General features: G+C 55.4%; 1 protein-coding gene across 4 annotated transcripts in view; it reads right to left on the bottom strand.

Annotated features, from left to right (window-relative positions):
* PHACTR3 (phosphatase and actin regulator 3) overlaps positions 1 to 18132 on the bottom strand; it is a 217605-nt gene that overhangs the window by 26870 nt on the left and 172603 nt on the right. For all 4 annotated transcript variants that reach the window (XM_040459800.1, XM_040459801.1, XM_040459803.1 and 1 more), the window contains one exon: positions 14935 to 15088. In XM_040459800.1, the coding sequence (XP_040315734.1) occupies positions 14935 to 15088 (154 nt within the window). The remainder of the gene's footprint in view (positions 1 to 14934; positions 15089 to 18132) is intronic.

The following is an 18132-nucleotide window of genomic DNA, read 5'->3' as shown; positions in this document are numbered from 1 at the left end:
CATCCATCCATGTACCCAACCATCCATCCACCCCAACCATCCATCCATCCCAACCATCCATCCATGTACACAACCACCCATCCACCCCAACCATCCATTCTAACCATCCATCATCTACCCACCCACATAACTATGCAACCATTTAACTGTCCAGCCATCTCTCCATCTCTCTGTCTACCCACCCACCCACATAACTATGTGACTATCCAAATCCCTCATCTAGCCATCCAGCTACCCATCCATGCAACAGCTGCCATCTGAGAGCCTGTTATGTTCCAGGCACTATAGTAGGCACTGAGGTCAAGGCATCGAAGAAGTAGGGTCCTCCCTTTCCCTGCCTCATGGAGAATCATGAGCAATTCAGCGGTTCTGAACCAGGGATGGCTGGTGGGCATCTTTCAGGGTGCTGTCATGGGGCTACAGGCTGTGGGTGCTGAGGGACAGGACTCAGCTGGGCAGGCTAAGCTCAGGCCCTCACTCACCACTCACTGACTACTAACAACTTTGAGCCTTGGTGTCCTCACATGCAAAATGCAGCTTGTGATATCTATCACCTGGGGATTAGCTGCCATGACGTCACAAAGTCCCAAGCCCATGTGGACTGCATCAGACAGGCAGTGGCTATGAAAGTAAAATTCCAGAAATGTTTATAAACTTTAAACATAAGTGTTTACATTTTATGCATAAAGCTTTCATCAAATTTTAAACCCATGACCTCAAAGGTTAATCATCACAGGCATGATCCCCCATTTTGCAAATTGGGGATTCACGGTGAAAAGGAAAGCCCATGATAGGTCCAAATTCATGCTCCACACCACAGCTGCATTTCTTTTTGAAGATGCCCAGCTGTTCATTTTTTGCTCATGAGTTATCTTGGGCACAGTGAGTTCTTTGTGATTCTATTCATCCACCTTCTTCCCGCCATTCTCTGAAAACCCCTTTGGAAACCGACCCACCGGCAGCTTCTGGGACCGAGCCCACGAACGTGCTCTCGTGCATCAGGGAGCTGAGCTCACCCTGTGAGGGGTCTCACCAAGCAGTCAAGCTGGTGCCGGGAGAGCATTCTACGCTCTCCTCGTGGAAGGCTGCTGCCACTCAGGAGCGGTCCTCAAACCGACACCTGCCCTGGCTCCGAGTCCCAGGTCACCCCTGATGGGTCAGGAGAGCCCAGGCCCCACCCTCCTCAGCATCTGAGGATGACTGAAGCCTTCCCCCCGGCCCATCTTATCCAAACAGAAACACTCGGCTCCTAATATGCCCAACCCCAAATCCCAAATTATTCAACAAGGGTCAAGAGCTGGAGCCCTGAAAGCACTTAGAACAAAGACAAGGGGATTCCAAATCCTGTGTTTTCCTTTGATTGCTTTTAATGCTGCCCCATTTCCAGGAGATGGAGAGGCTTATCAACCCTGAGCACAGGGACTTGTTCCGTCCCTGGAGGCCACTGAAAAGCCACTGACCACTCGATCTCTGAGAAAGGAGCGTGAAGTCAGAGGGACGACAGGTGGTAGGAAATGAACCGACATGAACAGGAAACACCCTGTGAAACACCACACCTGTCTCCCAGTGCCCTTGGTCCATCAGTTCAAAAACTGCCAGCAGAGGTTCCCACGTGGTCTGCACACTCCTTTTTTATTTATTTATTTTGAGAGAGAGAGAGAGAGAGAGAGAGAGAGAGAAGGAAAGAAGCAGAGGGAGAGGGAGAGAGAATCCCAAACAGGCTCCATGCTATCAGCACAGAACGTGACGTGGGACTTGAACCCACGAACTGTGACATCATGACCTGAGCCAAAGTCAAGAGTAGGACACTCAACTCAGTAGGACTGAGTCACCCAGGCGCCCCAACCACACACGCCTTCTGCAAGCCCGCCCCCCCCCGGGACTCACGGGTTAACCGGGGGTAAATGTGAAAGGGGCCCCCCCCCCCCACTCTGCCTAAACCCGGACACAGAACCACCCTCACACATCCCCCTTCCTCCTTCCTGTGTCCCCTCCCCCGGGGTAGAGCATCCCAACCCACCCGGCAGGGGAGCTCCTCAAGCTCTCACCGCCTACCCCAGTCCTGTACCCCCCCAAGCCCAACCCCCCAGCCCCATTGCCCACATGACAGTGCCCACCTCCCCGGCCAGAGGCACTGCCCCATCCTGCTCCCCAGCTCCCCTCGTGTTAGCAGAGTGGTCTTTCTCAAGACACCCCTCATCCCGCCATGCCCCTCCTTGTGATCCTTCAGGCATCCCTGTTCGCCACTTAGCACCAACTTATCGAGCGCCTACTGAATGCATCGGGGACACATCAGTGATGAGACAGAATCCAGCGTCCTGTGGGAAGACTGACCCTGAAGAGGCAAACCAAGATAAGAGCTAATTTCGGGCAGCACTACAATGAAGAAAAAACCACAGAACGATGTCATGGGGGAGTCGGGGGGGGGGGGGGGGGCACAGCAGGTAACCTCCCAGGAGGTGAGAAGTTGGGGCCGGGAGGAGCAGAGGCAATCACGCGTGGATCGGGAGCACGGAAGGCCCACACCCGGCACCGCTGGGCCCTCTGGCCCGGCGCCCGTCCTGCCCCGCACAGCCCCGCCCCCCACCCCCTTGCACCCCCCCCCATGCTCCCCACAGCCACGCCCATTCAGTATTTGGTACTTTTTTTTACTTCTGTTCGCAGCCTAGGACACGTGACACTCCTGCCCGCACGCTAACGGACGCCTACGGATCCTTCAGCTCTGCGCTGGGAACAAACCACGCTCTGACACCCTCACCCATTCCTGCCTCCTCCTCTCCCTCCCAGGCCCTGCGCCTCTGTGGCTGGTGTAGACATCTGCCTTTGAGTGTGTCTTTTCAAAAAAAAAAAAAATTTTTTTTTTTTTACCTTTATTTATTTTTGATAGAGACAGAGCACAAGTGGGGGAGGGGCAGCGAGAGGGAGACACGGAATCTGAAACAGGTTCCAGGCTCTGAGCTGACAGCACGGAGCCCGATGCGGGGCTCAAACTCACAAACCCGGAGATCATGACCTGAGCGAAGTCCGACGCTTAACCGACTGAACCACCCAGGCGCCCCAGCCATAGTTAGGGCCCCCAGGCGGTTCTGCACGTCGCAGGAACCCGGCGTTTCTGTACTCGGGGGTGGGCGCCCTGCACATGTCCCAAAGCATTTGGTGTAGCTGGAAAGACAAGGCCCGTCTTCCTGCGGTCCCAACTTCCCCCTGTAAGTGATTTAAACCCTCACCTTCTAACCTCAGCAACCACAGATCAACCGCAAATTTTCTGAGATTTTGTAAGGACACAGCGTAACTTATTATGAGGGCAACATACCCCGCTGGCCGTGGCCAGGCCCTGATCTGGGGGCATGATGTCCACACACATGCTCAGTGACGGTTGCAAGGTGGGACCGGGCGTGATGTTCTAAGGACCAATGCAGAGGCACGTGCACAACGTCTCAGGCCACATGGGACACAGAGCCAAGTCCCAGGGCTGCTGACACCGGAGCAGGCCCACTCAGCCCGGCCGAGATGGCTGTTAACAGCTTCATTAGTACGACACCTACCAGAAGCTGGACCGTATCCCAAGTCATTAGCCTCCTACACTGTGTGCAGATGAGGGCAAGACACCCTGGCATCGGGTGGGGGCAGGGGCTCTAGAACCTACCGTCTGGCTGCTCGCTAATCCTGAGACGCTGGGACACAATGTGGCCTCTCCGGCCGTTTCCTCATCAGCAGAGCGGGGACAATAGGCTCTGCCCGGGACTGTGGTCAGGTTTGGAAAGCGGTCAGCTCAGCGCCCCACCAGCAGTCAGGGGCCAGTCTGTCCGGGATGCTGCTGCTGTGGTCATGACATCTGAAATTTACCAAAGGACACTTCTGTGGACGTGAGAACCGTGGGCTTCGAGGGTTCAGGTGCAACAAAGAAACAAAGGCCCAGCAAGACCAGGCTCACCCCCGCCCTCCGCTGGCCCAGGGTGATTCTCCCCCCGGCCAGCCTGAGCGAGGGCTCCTGTGGGCACCACGTCTGCGTGTTAGCACGTTCTGTCCCAGCACCTAACGCAGACCTGCGTCACCTGCATCTGGAGGCCGGAGATTCTCCCGACTCAGCTGTCACACTATGCTCTGCAGGGAGGAGACCACACCTGTGGCGATGCCTTGTCCCCACGAGGCTTTGAATCACAGCAGGTGTGCAGACAATGGGCAAGTGTGACGACAGCAACCAGGCTCTCAGGCCACATGCGCCGGGGACACCCTGAATCCGTGTCCCCTGCGCAGATGTACGGTTAGGGCCCCCGGGCGGTGAGGGCAACAGGCCGGAGGTTTAACGACCTACCTAGGGCTGCACAGCCCAGTCCAAGGCGGGCCAGCCTGACTGTGGGGTCTCTGCCCCGGGGCAGGGCTGGATCCAGACCCCCACGTAGCAGTGGGTAACCTGACCCAAGTCACCAACATTTGCTCAGATCAGGCCGACCTCCTTGCCTTGATGTTCGTGACAGGTCGGAACAGTGTCGCCCCACGGAAGCAGCCGGTGTGTCGGCTGGAGCTGCCACGATTGCTCACGTCTCGGCAACGGTCCCAAAAGCCAAGAGGCTGGGGAGACCTGGAAGGTCAACCGGCCCATCGTCTGCATCACCCGCTCCCCAGGGGAGCAGAACCTGCTGAAGGTGACGGGTAACCATCACAGTGTCCTTCTTCTTCTTTAAACTCCCAGAAGTGGAGGGGCGCCTGGGTGGCTCAGTCGGTTGAGCGTCCGACGTCGTCGGCTCAGGTCACGATCTCGCGGTCCGTGAGTTCGAGCCCCGCGTCGGGCTCTGGGCTGCCGGCTCAGAGCCTGGAGCCTGCTTCCGGTTCTGTGTCTCCCTCTCTCTCTGCCCCTCCCCCGTTCATGCTCTGTCTCTCTCTGTCTCAAAAATAAATAAACGTTAAAAAAAAAATTAAAAAAAACTCCCAGAAGTGGAATGTTCGGTTACAACGGGCTAACTGTCACGGAGCTCTCTGCGTGCCCTGCTCAGTTATTTCTGGGCCACACGGCTGCCAGCGGGGTGTGTGTGTGTGTGTGTGTGTGTGTGTGTGTGTGTGTGTAAATCACGTCGCTAGGGCTGATAGTGTTCTATAGTCTCATTATTATTACTTCTATTAATACAGATAGTAAAAGGTACGATTTCAAAGCAGTATTATTTAAAAGTTTTATTGTCAGGGCGCCTGGGTGGTTCAGACGGTTGAGCCTCTGACTTCGGCTCAGGTCGTGATCTCGCGGTTGAGGAGTTCGAGCCCCACATCGAGCTCTGTGCTGACAGATCGGGGCCTGGAGCCTGCTTCCGATTCTGTGTCTCGTTCTCTCTCTGCCTCACCCCTGGCCATGCTTTGTCTCTCTGTGTCTCAAAAATAAATATAAACATTTAAAAAAAATTTTTTGGTTTTATTGTCATTTTAATTGAGGATGAAAGGCTCTTTGTTACTATGAATTTTTACATCTGCATTTCCTAGTGAAGCTGAGAGCTTCCCATGCATTTGTTTACAAGCTTTGCGCCCTTTCTCCTGAGCCCAGCGGTCCAGGCTTTTCCCCACCCAATCTGTTGGGCTCCAGCTGACAAGTGGGCCTTATTCTGGAGTAATGACCTAGTCTAATTCAATGTTCTTTTCCTCCTCCTGCTCTTATGTTTCTTCTCTTCTTCCTGTTTCTTGAAGTGTAGCTCATGAAAATAATCCATAAAGAGGAAGACACTGACGTGTGAAAATGAGCCTTGTAGTTTTACCTTACAAGCAAATATCCCAAGTCTGTGGATTGTTGGGAGGGAAGAGCGAAGCCGGCAGACTTATCTGGTCCTGGGATACGAGACACTATTAAAGATGAATATTTGTAGGGCGCCTGGGTGGCTCAGTCAGTTAAGCATCGGACTCTTGTTTCGGCTCAGGTCGTGATCTCGCAGTTCATGAGTTTGAGCCCCGCATCAGGCTCTGTGCTGTGAGCAAGGAGCCTGCTTGGGATTCTCTCTCCCCCACTCTCTCTACCCCTCTCCTGCTCACACATGCACATGCTCTCTCTCTCAAAATAAGTAAATTTTAAAAAATGAACATCTGAATACTGTGTCACGGTATGGAAACACTTCTAACACGACACTACATGGTAAAATCTCATACACCCTAAGAGGGCCTCCATAAAAAAATAATTTTTTTTACAGTATTGCCATGGGTACCTGCGCACTTGACTCTGAGAGTCCCGGCGGCCAAAGCAAAAAGGGAAACGCAACTGATTACAAAGTGTGCATTCTCCTTAAGATACCACCAGACAGCTGTGGTGCAGAAACACAGCACAGTGTGATCCTGAAACCTCAGAGAACAGTCTTCCAAGAGTCCCGAGGCAGGGATACAGAGCATCGTCAGGCAGTGGGGACACTTGGGGAGGAAGGGCCCGTTGCAATACAGATTCCTACTCAGGAGGTCTGGAGCGGGGTCCAGGAATCTGTGTGCTCCCAAAGCCCCCTGGTGATCAGATGTGCACACTGACGTGACCAGGTGACCAGCTACCCGCCCACGTTTCCTGCTGTGCGCGCAGGGGCAGGTGACTGCGCTGTTCTGAGGCACTTCTCCTCATCTGAAAAACAGGACCATTAGGAGTAGCTACCCCCAGAGAGTCCCTGTGAGGCTTCGAGGAGATAATGTGTATGAAGCACTCAGCAGGAGGCTGGTACAGAAAAGACGCTGAATAAATAAATAACAACCATATTAATAACCACGCTGCTCTGTCCCCATCTCGGAGGATGCCTGTGGGACTGGATTCGAGTCGCCCGGGATGAGCTGGGTTCCCACGCTGCAGGTTGGGGCCGGGGCGGGGGGGGGGGGGGCGCCACAGAGCGACGGGTCCTCAATCGGTAAATATTTATCAGTGCCCTGCTGCTATCATAAACCCCCGCCCCTGCAATGAAGCTTCAACTCTGCCCAAATGAGTGGCTTCCTTTCCAGAAATTAAAAGCCATTTTTTTCTTCCTGGTAAGCCCACAAAAAAGAAAGATTTCTGTGTTTTCCAAATTCTGTGTCCACAGAACTGAGACCCTGCACGGGGTCCCTGCTGCCTGTGAGGCCTCAGTGGACAACAGGACCAAGGCTGATACTCGGGTCCCATAAAGCCGTGCCAGCCTCCACCCCTGTCCTTAAAGGCCTCCAGCCAAGGGGGGCGCCTGGGGGGCTCAGTCAGTTAAGTCTCCAACTTCAGCGCAGGTCATGATCTCACAGTTCACGGGTTCGAGCCCCGTGTCGGGCTCTGTGCTGACAGCTGGGAGCCTGGAGCCTGCTTCAGATTCTGTCTCCCTCTCTCTCTACCCCTCCCCTGCTCATACTCTGTCTCTCTGTCTCTCTCTGTCTCTGTCTCTGTCTCTCTCTCAAAAATAAATAAACATTAAAAAATTAAAAAAAAAACAAAACAGCATCCAGCGTCTTCCCTAAAATTCTGCAGGTTTTGAGGCGACCATGGTGGGTGGGGGCAGCTGTGCACAACACTCTTTTTTTCCTGCGAACTTGTTTCCATAGAGGCTGAGTGGTGGCAGCCTGTTCCGGACGCAGAACGAAATGTACAAAGGGACACGACGAGGAGCACTAAACTCCGGTGGTGGCATGCTAAGGACCAAGTCCCGAAGGACATCACTGAGCCTTAATCAGCTGCTCACAACACAGCCCCAGAGCGGAGAACCCCCCCACCCCCACCCCCACGGGACACTTAATAGAAAGTTCGTGCAGCACTCAGGCCCCTCTGTCTCCAGGCGGGTCACACGACAGTCACAAATAAGAACAGACGAGAACAACGATCACATCATCATTAACAAGGATGCGGGGCTGCTCCCCGACCTGTAGAGGCTTCTATGGCCTCCACTCAAGCCTCAGTGCGGCCCGCCGGGTGGCCTCCTCCTCTATGGAGGTGACAGGTGACAAACAACCCAGGTGTGTCCCAGCCAAGCTCCTGCCAGCAGCAGCTCTGTCTCCCTGAGCGCCTCCTGCCAGGGATACACTATTACGTTCTTTCAAGGACTAACCTAGAACCTTCCCAGGAGCCCCAGGGGTGCTGCCGCGGTCTCCATATGCAGGCAGGAGGGAGACCCAGAGGTGGCCCTTGCCCGACTCCCACCGCTGTGACAGCGAGGCAGGGAACGAGCCCGCCTGGCCCTGGTTCCCCAAAGCCTATGTGTGGCTAAGGGGCCATTCGGGACACCTTCACTCACCCCCACTGCTCCGCACCAGGGGACGCTTTGCATCATCTCTGCGCCCCCCCTCCCGGACACAGGCAGGAAGGACTGGGAGCCCAGAGGCCTGACGTGTTGGCCGGAGGCCAGAACGCACGGTGATGGGAGCCAAGCCAACATTAGACAGTGCAAAGCCCGAAGCGGGTGAGGCGGCGCTTTGGCAGAAGGCCTCCCCTGAGCCCGGGTGTGGTTCCAGGGCGCCCACCCTGCCTCCCGAGTCCCCTAACTTCTTGGAAAGGCTTAGTTTTCTCCTCTGTAAAATGGAGAGAAGACCCATCTTCCCGGGTTCCTGCGAGGATTAAATCAAAAGAGGGAAAGTAAGTGACACTTACTACCCGGGGTCAGCACTTAAAACTGAAAGCGCGCGGGCGTCCTTAACCGTCGCTCCCCTTACACCGTGTGCACGACAGTCTGCGCCCGTGGGCATCATGTCCAGAACACGCCTACTGTGTGACACGCGAGGGCTGGGGGTCCTTAAATGTGGCGGAGTCACTGACAGGGTCACTCACAGAGGTGAGCTGGGCTCCCGTCTGGAGAGATGCCCCCCACTTCGTGGAGCCCCCACACCCGGCACCCAGCAGGTGCCTGTGCCAGGGAGCCGGGGACAGCGGCCACTTCACCCGCGACGGCCCTGGGAGCGCCCGGAAGAGAAACCATTAAAGGTCTGGAAATTAAAGAAAATAAAACAAAACAAAAACACCCATCGCGCTTCAGGCTGCTTCGGTGGAGGGCACGTTGCCATGGCAACCAGGGCTGAATTATTCAGCAAGTGATAGCGCAAGACCCTGCAAGGAGGCAAAACAAAGACAAAGGGATCCAATTAAACCGTGTCTGTGGGGAGACAGCAGCTGACCCTCCTCCCGGATGCGGATGCGACTTCTCAGCTGCCTCCCTCTCTGGGTCCTGGGTTGCTTTTCTGTTTGTAAACCTGGTGACAAAAGTCACAGGATCTCCTCCGTTCTAGTCCAAGGTTTAAGATGCGCGACAGACTCAGTGAGTAAGGGAGGAAACCCGGTCCAGGACATGTGTTTCGGGTTCCTCGAAACTGGGGGCCTTCCAGGCCCTCAAGCTGGTTTCTGGCACCCGCCTCCTCCCACCTCCCCTCCTGCACCCACAGGCAGGGGTGGGGTGGGGCGGGGGGGGGGGGGCAGCCTGGACTTCTCTTACACCAAGTGTCCTCGTGATGATTTTGTCCTCGTTTTGAACCACGTATATACCACCACTGTTTACTATTTTTCCTTTAGATCAACTCACGTAACACTCTATTTTGAAAGAGAACCTGGTCTGTTTATCACATAGAAAACCATTATCATTTGGCAGAACTAGAAGGCAGGTGCAAAAATAGTACAATAAGTGACTCTACCCTTGAGGCACCTGGGGGGCTGTCGGTTAAGCACTGACTTCGGCTCAGGTCACGATCTCCCGGTGTGTGAGTTCGAGCCCCGCGTCGGGCTCTGTGCTGACAGCTCGGAGCCTGGAGCCTGCTTCGGATTCTGTGTCTCCCCCTTTCTCTCTGTCTCTCTCTCAAAAAATAAATAAACATTTTTTAAAAAAAGTAAGTTTATTCTGTACCTCTGGATAGGGAGGGATTTTTTAAACATGACACAAACAGCATGAACCATAAAGTGTATCGGAGGTCGGCAAACTCTGTCCCATGGGCCGCTATCTACATTTGTAAATACAGTTTTCTCGGCACACGCCACACGCACTCATTCCACATGGGCTAAGCCCACATTAGTGCTACAGTAGCAGAGTCGTGTTTTTGCAACAGACACTGCAGGGTCCACAAAGCGGGAAGCATTGACTTGCTGGCCCCTGACAGAAAAGCCCGCTGACGCCTAAAGAGTACGATTGGTAATCCAACGGCCTTACAATGAAATACTTCTGCACACAGGAAAGTATGACTTAAATGAAAACACGAGCCCCAGAGAACGGCTGTGTAACTCACCAAACTGAGGAAGGAGTCGAAGCCACAATTTCCAAAGCAAACTCCTAAAATCATTAACACAAAGAAACCTGCCGGTGAAGTTCATGAGAAGAAGAAACAACCAAGGAGCCAATAAACACTGAAAACATGTTCAATCTTACCAGAAATAAGAGAAACAGAAGACCAACCCTCATGCAAGTGCACATCCCATGGAGGAAACCAGCAGCTAGGCAAGCCAAGCTTGATTAATGAGCATATTCCCTCGGCCACGGTGATCGGTTCAGCGATGAGCATGTGATCTAAACGTGTCCAGGGAGCCCCTTCCATCCCTTTGGTCAAGGTGATCGCTTCAGGAATGGGCTCCCATACAGAGGTAAGCCTGGAGCTTCCTGGACCAGGATGTGGAGCAAAATAGCCAGAGAATGAAGCCACACGGAGCACAACCAAGTCAAGGAACAGAAGTAGACCAACTCTTATCAATGCCGTAGGAGCATCTGGATCCAGCCATGCCTGCAGCATACTCAGGAACAGTAAGCCCCACAGGGCAGAGAGTACCTCCGTCTTGTCTGCTAGGACACCTCACACCCAGCAGCGTGTCTGGCACGTCACAGCTATTCGGCAAATACCTGCTGAGTGCATGACTGCGTGAATGTGGCCGGTGCACCAACGGAAAGGGGAAGTCCGCAAAGACGTGGCGGAGAGAGGGTCAAGACAGGCCACTCCAGGGGCACCTGGGTGGCTCAGCCGGTTAAGCAGCCAACTCTTCATTTCGGCCCCGGTGATGATCTCACGGTTTGTGAGATCGAGTGCTACGTTGGACTCTGCATTGACGGCTTGGAGCCTGCTTGGGATTCTCTCTCTTCCCCTCTCCCTGCCCCTCCTTTGCCCCCACCTTCTCCTCTCAAAATAAATACATAAACTGGGGGGGAAAAAAAGATCATTCCAGCACACCTGCAGGAGGCTTTATTCAGGACGCACACCCCCCTCCCTGTGGCTTCTCATTTGAGGCTCAGAACCACCCCCACCGCACCCCCCACCCAGGTGAAGAGCTAGGAACTCTCTTCTCCTTTATTTAAAAAAGAAAAAACACGTAACGAGAACACGGGACTCAAGGCTATCACTGATGAGGCTGAGGCCAGGGTGAGTGAAAGGAAACTGAAGGTCGTCAGGCACTCAGGGGGCCACAGACCGAGAAGCCCCCTCAACGATGCCTGCCGTTCGGGAAGCACAGACTCTCCCATTCACGTGAAACGCTGGAGCTAGACGTCCACGGCGGCCTGGGGTCAGTCAGTGCTGGGACTATAGCCCCGGCGCCCGGGAGCCGGACCCCAGCAGCCTGCGGCCCCACTGCGGGGCCAGGAGCCCGGCCCACAGGCACAGGCAGTCGGGGCTCTGCTGAGGCAACGGCCATCAAAGTCCCCGGGTGGTGGCACCAAGTCCCCAGATCATCCCAGGACATGGAGACTGTCCCCACTGCCTCCCTGGCCCACGGTCTGACATTTTTTTCCACTGTACCAGCAGCTCCCCAGAGGGGTACAAGAACCTCCCTGCCTGCCGTGGGTGAGGCCTGGACACCCCACGGCCCGCCCACGGCACCTGCAGCACAGCTGAGGCCAGGCATGGCGACACCCCACGTGGCCGTGGACGTGGCTGTGCCCGTGCCCTCAGGTCCCCCTCACTCAAGAGGCCTCTGGCACAGCATGGTGACTACAGCCGCGACCCCGAAAGGGGCCTTGTGACACCCAGGAGGAAAGGCCTCGGGGCCCCACAGCCGGGCCCAAGCTGCACCTCGGACAACCGCTCACACCCGACACCTGCCGTCTCTCTTGGAAATGCTGGTCCGGACCCCTCTCCTCAGGGGGCTTCTGGGACACCCCCCGGCAGCAGGGGCAGACCTTGGTCTGGGGCCCTGTGTCCACAGGGGTCCCCTCCGCCGGCCCAGGCCTCCTCCCCGTCTGTGATAGCTGGACCCCTCCCGAGGGGCTCATGCATTTGCTTCCTAGGCTTCCCTCCCCGCTCCCTCCCGCACGTATTCCTCCGGCATCTGCCCCACACCAAGCAGGGGGACCAAGCACAGGGGCGGGGGGAGGGGGGGCGGTTTGGCCACACAGGAAGAGGTCTGAGGCCGTGGCTCTGCAGGAAGGCGCGAGCTGACAGGAGCGATCTCCGCTGCCCAGGGCCCCTCACACGAGTAAATTAAGTCTTTGACGCGTGACCCAGATGCAACGAGAAGGGCTTAAGGGGCATCACAGCCTCATTCGATCCGCTGATACGGGCTCACACTGGTGGCTTGCCTCAGCCCACCCCTACCAGGCAACTTGTTAGAATGTTCCGGTCTCGGGTCTGGATGGGGCTCACCAATCTGTATTTTTTTTTTTTAATTTTTTTTCATGTTTATTTACTTTTGACGGAGAGAGAGAGACAGCGTGCGAGCAGGGGAGGGGCAGAGAGAGAGGGAGACACAGAATCCGAACAGGCTCCAGGCTCCGAGCCGTCGGCACAGAGCCCGACGCAGGCCTGAAACCCAAAGACCGAGAGATCGTGACCCGAGCCGAAGTCGGACGCTCAACCAACTGAGCCCCCCAGGCGCCCCATCAATCTGTATTTTAAGAAGCTTCCCCGTGGGGTTCCTTAGCTCCAAGTAGCCACCAGACACCTTGGCGGCGGTCTGTGTCACAGGCACCGTTGGCCACAAGGCTTAGAGATGACGCAGGAAGAGGCCCCAGCTCCCAGAGGTCAGCAGCCCAACCTGCCGAGGGGCAGGTGCTGTGTAACACGCCTTCCTTACGGGATCTCCCAGAAACAGACGATGACCTTGGAAGGTCAGCATCCCACCTTAAAGATGAGAAAATAAGACCCAGACAGGGGTAAGGTCACCCCGGACATCAGTGCAGAGTAGAATTTGAACCCAGGTCTGTGTGTGTGACTCCAAGTGTCTAGGACCCCAGCTTGGGGCTCCTGTGCCCTGCTGAGCCAGTCCCTCCTCTGCCATGGGCCTGGCAGCTGCTATCACCCCATTTTACAGGTGAGAAAACCGAGGCACAGAGAATCCTAGCACCTGGGGTCTGCACATTCCCCGCCCTCCCCCCCGACAACATTCAGTGAGGGATTTCAGCGGAAGATGGGCCCACCGGGGCCCACGCTCCCTGGTGCAGAGTGGAACAAGGGCTGAGCCACCCAAAGAGCCCCGTGCCTCAGGCAGAGGAAAGACCCCCGGAAGAAGAAGTCCAAGTTGACCTTCAGATCAGTGCTTCTTGACCGGGACGATTCTGTCCCCCAGGGGACACTCAATGTCTCGAGGCATTTCTGGTTGTCACAGTTGGGTGGGTGGGAGCAAGATAGGAGTAACCCCTCCCCCCGCACCAGGCGGAAGCCAGTGTTGCTGCTAAACGTCCTAGCCTGCCCAGGACACCCCACCACAAACTCACCCGGCCCCAAATGTCAACGCTACCGAGGCTGGAAGACGCTGAGGGTGCCCCACAGACCAGCAGCACTGGCGTCCCCTGGCTTGTCTAAACACAGAACCCCAGGGCCGCTGCAGACCTGCTTTATCGGAACCTGTACGTTCCCGTGGTCCCTGCAGGTGACCTGGGTGCAGGGGTCAGTGAGCGCCAGTCAAGGGCAAATTGAGGGTGAGGCACGGGGACAGCTGGTCCGCCATCGGGATGCCATCCCTTCCTGCTCTGCAGGACCAGCTTCTGGGGGCTAAAGGGGGAACGGGTAGGCTGAGGGAGTCTGGGACCCTGTCCCTCCAAGCCCAGCCCAGCCCAGGCCATACTCCAGAAGGTGCAGCAGGGAGGTCAGGGAGATGGCAACAGGTGTGTGCCCGAGCCCCATTAATACGTCCTTTCTGACACCCGCACCCAATCCTGGGGCTACGATCCAGAAGGCTCGAAGGGCCTGATTCCCACAAAAGCCCTGTGGTTCATGTTCAGCTGCTCTGGGCCAGCTTCGTGGCAGGGGCCGCCGGTGAGAGTGGGACTGCCCCGTGTGCTCTGGCCCCCGGTTTTTGGGGAGCAACCTAGAAAGTCCTCCAATGCTGGGCCCACCACGCAGTCACAGCCCGTCCCCCTCCTGGTAACAAAGCATCCTGTCCCAGGGCGCATCCCTGGACCCCGGCAGATCCCAGCCACAAAGACCCACAGCTCCACGCTGTCCGGGCCCATCACACAGCCAACCCTAGTGACCGCCCTCGGGGACGCCCGGGGGCTGTAAAGCAGAGGGCGCTCACTCGTGGCTCTGGGTCACAGCCAGACAGCAGATGGGCTCAACTTGGTGCACGTACTGTCCCCCCAATAGATTTCAGCTTTCCTTGAAAAACTTAGGCGATCTGGCAATACGGGATGCACATTCCTGCAGGAAGGTGGCCTGGTGGAGGCGAAAACAGAGCCTCTCCCCCAGGTCCGGGACGCCCACAAGGCATGTCCTGCCCACGCTGTCACAGCCCCTCCCAGCCGTGGCCCCTTCACTCCTTCAGGGGGCTCGCTTGCCCTCTACAGACCGGTGCTCTCTGCTGGGGGTGATGTGCCCCCCCACAGGCAGGTGGAGATGTGTGGGGACAGTTCTGACTGTCACAGGAGGATGTCAGGCGTGAAGACAAGGACGGCCCCCAGGACAAAGGACTGTCCGGTCCCCAGCGTGGACGGTGGCGAGGCAAGAAGTCGCAGTCAGAGCCCCGTCTGGGAGCCCTGAGATGGCGCAGGGCAGGGAAGACAGGGCCTCAGCGGGGTGCGGGGTGCGGGCTGCGAGGGGGGCCCCCGCCTCTGCCTGAGGCGACAAGCCACTACTTACTTGGAGAGTTTCATCTCAATCTGCTGCCGGATTTCCTGTCTCTCTTCGTCAGTCCTCCTGGGGAAAATGTTCCGGTCTTCCAATTCCTGCTTGCTGGGCCGATTCCGTAGCTTCACCGCCAAGAGCTCCTTCTTGCATTTTCTCGGCAGTGTTCCTGAGAGCCCCCGGAGGGACGGGAGGGAAGGGACAAGGACACAGGTATTAGTCGGGTGCTGGCTTGCCGACCTAGCCGCCCCCCCTGCTGCTGGAAGGAATCTGCACCAGGGCAACGGGAATGTGTCTGTCAGCTTGGGGCGCCTTCGGACGGGCAGGGGGGCGACACCGGGAGAGAGTGATGTCACCGCCTGTGGGTCATGCGTTCCACGGGTGGGAGATCGATCACAGAGGACCTCCAGGGGCAGTCCTGCTTGACACCCGTTCCCCCAGGGTGACTATGAATGGCACTCAGGCTTCCTTCTGAGTCTGGGCCATAACCTACAGTTACTTCCCATGGCGGTCCCCTCCCCTCCCCTTTCCCCTCAGGGTCCACTCTCCCCGCTTCCCGCTTCCCCAGTCCCGAGAGCAGCCCACCCCGGGGCCGTCGGAGCAGGTCTGCCCCCCACAGGCCACCAGGCTCTGCTGGACCGTCCACAGCCGGCCCTGTCCCCACAGCCAGCCTCCGTCCTTCTCAAAGGGGCCCGCGGGGACTCCAATCACCATGACACCACACCGTGAACTCCCCCTGGATCTGAGCTCTTCCCCGTCCATCAATTTATCGTCTCCTTCACCAGACTTTGAGGTCAACAGCAGTGTGCCCTCCGCGGGCCCGGAACAGCGCTGACGCAGCATGTTACCAGCGAACACGGAGCGAAGGAAAGGGTGGGCTGACTCCGGGTCCCCAGGCTGAGGCTGATCTTTATTTCCACACACGCCCGGGATCAGCCAACATCCGGGTGCGAGTAAGATCTTAGAGGATGGGATGTCTAAATTAAGAGAAGTGGGCTTGGCGGTGTTCACAGGCAGAGAAGGATGGTATGCTAGGAAACGGTGATGTGCGGAGTCGGTGAGTTTCTGAATGAGACACCCCCCTGCCCCCCGCCCCTGGCAGGTAACTGCAGGTGGCGGTTCTGCAGCTTTACCAGGACATGGATTTCAATCCGGGGGTTCAGACCATCCCCCAACACCCCCTGGGTGGAGGCAAAGAAAAATGGCTCCCCGAGAAAACCGACGCCTAGCGTCAAAGACGGGGGTGCAAAGCCAGAAATGAGTCTCAGAACGTGACATTTCACAGAAGTTGGGGACAAAGGAAGACACAAAACTTGGGGGCTCCGCTGAGGTTTGAATTTCTAATATGAGCTTGTTTGCTATGCTTTATAGAGAAAGAGGAACATAATGACTCCCCAAACCATTCCAGCAAGGGCTCTAGCCTGAATTTGTTTTAATAGCTTTATAAATGGCTAGAGTCCTACGTTTATAGGATCACAAAGAGCCTGAAGGAGTCACGTGCATTTTTCGGTTAGTCTTCACTGTGTGTTCCGGGGGAAACTGACAGCTTTGGTGGCATTCACGAATTAAGGGCATCTCAAAGGTCTCGGGACAAATCCTTCATGAATGTCAAGGGTCTAATACGCAGCAAGAAGGGATTGCCATTTTCAGAGACCCAGAGTATGCTCAACTATGAAACCACACTGAGTGTGGTTTAATCTTTTAAGCTTTTGATAACGAAAGTCTTTTTAAGCCCATGGCAAATGTCTTGGGCTTATTACAAACTTTAATCGTATTTGTTCTTAACTGAGAAAAAGAACCTTCGTCAGAGATTTCCAGATGGAAATGAGAATTCGCTCCACATAAAGTCCCGGTGCCGGGAACAAGCAAGCCGTTCTCCTAGCCTCTCTGGGCACGGCACGGGCACACAGTAGGGCCACAACAAAAACTTAGAGCCTGGTATCAGGTCTTGTCTAGCGTGTCAGGAGGTTACTAGGTTTTGTTACTGAGAAGTCAACAAAGGAAATTTCCAAATAGCTTACAAATGAGGCTTTCCACGAATCCGGCCAGCACTCCCACCCAACCTTCAATTGGGTCAATTTGGGTTTTTTGTTGTGGTTTTAATGCTCATTTACTTATTTGCTTTTAGTATTTTTTTATTATTTATTTTGCAAAAGATACGGAGAGCAAGTGGGAGAAGGGCAAAGAGAGAAGGAGACAGAATCCCAAGCAGGCTCCGAGCTGTCAGCACAGAGCCCGACACGGGGCTTCAACCCACAAACTGTGAGATCATGACCTGAGCCAGAGTCGGACGCTTAACCAACTGGGCCACCCAGGCGCCCCTAATGTTTATTTATTTTGAGAGAGAGACAAAGACACAAAGAACACAAGCAGGGGAGGGGCAAAGAGAGAGGGAGAGAGAGAATCCCAAGCAGGCTCCACCCTGTCAGCGCAGAGCCCCACGTGGGGCTCGATCCCACCAACCGTGAGATCGTGACCTGAGGTGAAATCAAGAATCAGACACTCAACTGACTGGGCCACCCAGGCGCCCCCAGAATCACTCTGAATGAGCACACATCCCAGAGCGGTCTGACTCGGAGAAGATGTGAGGCTGAGGATCCGAGGTCAGGAAACCTTTCTGTCCCGACCGTGGGAGGCAAGCAGTCCTCCCTCCCCAGATGCCCCCAGACGCACCGGTTTCCCTGTTTTGACACAGAAAAGTGGGCCAAGCACAGAAAACCAGATACAAGGGTGCTCGTCTAGCGTCACTTATGAAAGCAAGAAATTAAATAAACCAAGATGCCCAGGATGACACCTGTCAGATGATGGCACATCGTATGTACCATGAGCCACTGCAGACCCATCGACAATGGTGGCCTGTAGGTCACTGAGTGTCAGAAAGACATTCACAGGATGCTGCTGACGACAGCAGGGTGTATGGATGTGTGTGTGCCATCCCCAGAAACCTGTCTGTAGATGTGTAGGTGCCGAAAGTTTAAGTACATATGACATTATAATTGGCATAGAGAGGTCAAGAATTCCTCATTTTCTGTACTAATTTTGCTTTTTGGTATTGTGTTTTTTTTAAATCATAATTTCCTTAAATGAAAATGGATAATTATTTAAAGAGAAAGAACACTGTTGAGCAACATCAGGATAGATGGTAGAGAAACTGTCTCCTCCATAAAAGCAACAACTGGAAAAAATGGTCAGGGTCACCTTTTCCAGAACTCT

This window comes from Herpailurus yagouaroundi, unplaced genomic scaffold, assembly GCF_014898765.1.
Source record: "Herpailurus yagouaroundi ecotype Mexico unplaced genomic scaffold, PumYag 246, whole genome shotgun sequence".
In the NCBI taxonomy this organism is placed as follows: domain Eukaryota; kingdom Metazoa; phylum Chordata; class Mammalia; order Carnivora; family Felidae; genus Herpailurus; species Herpailurus yagouaroundi.
This window is presented reverse-complemented; position numbering and strand designations above follow the sequence as displayed.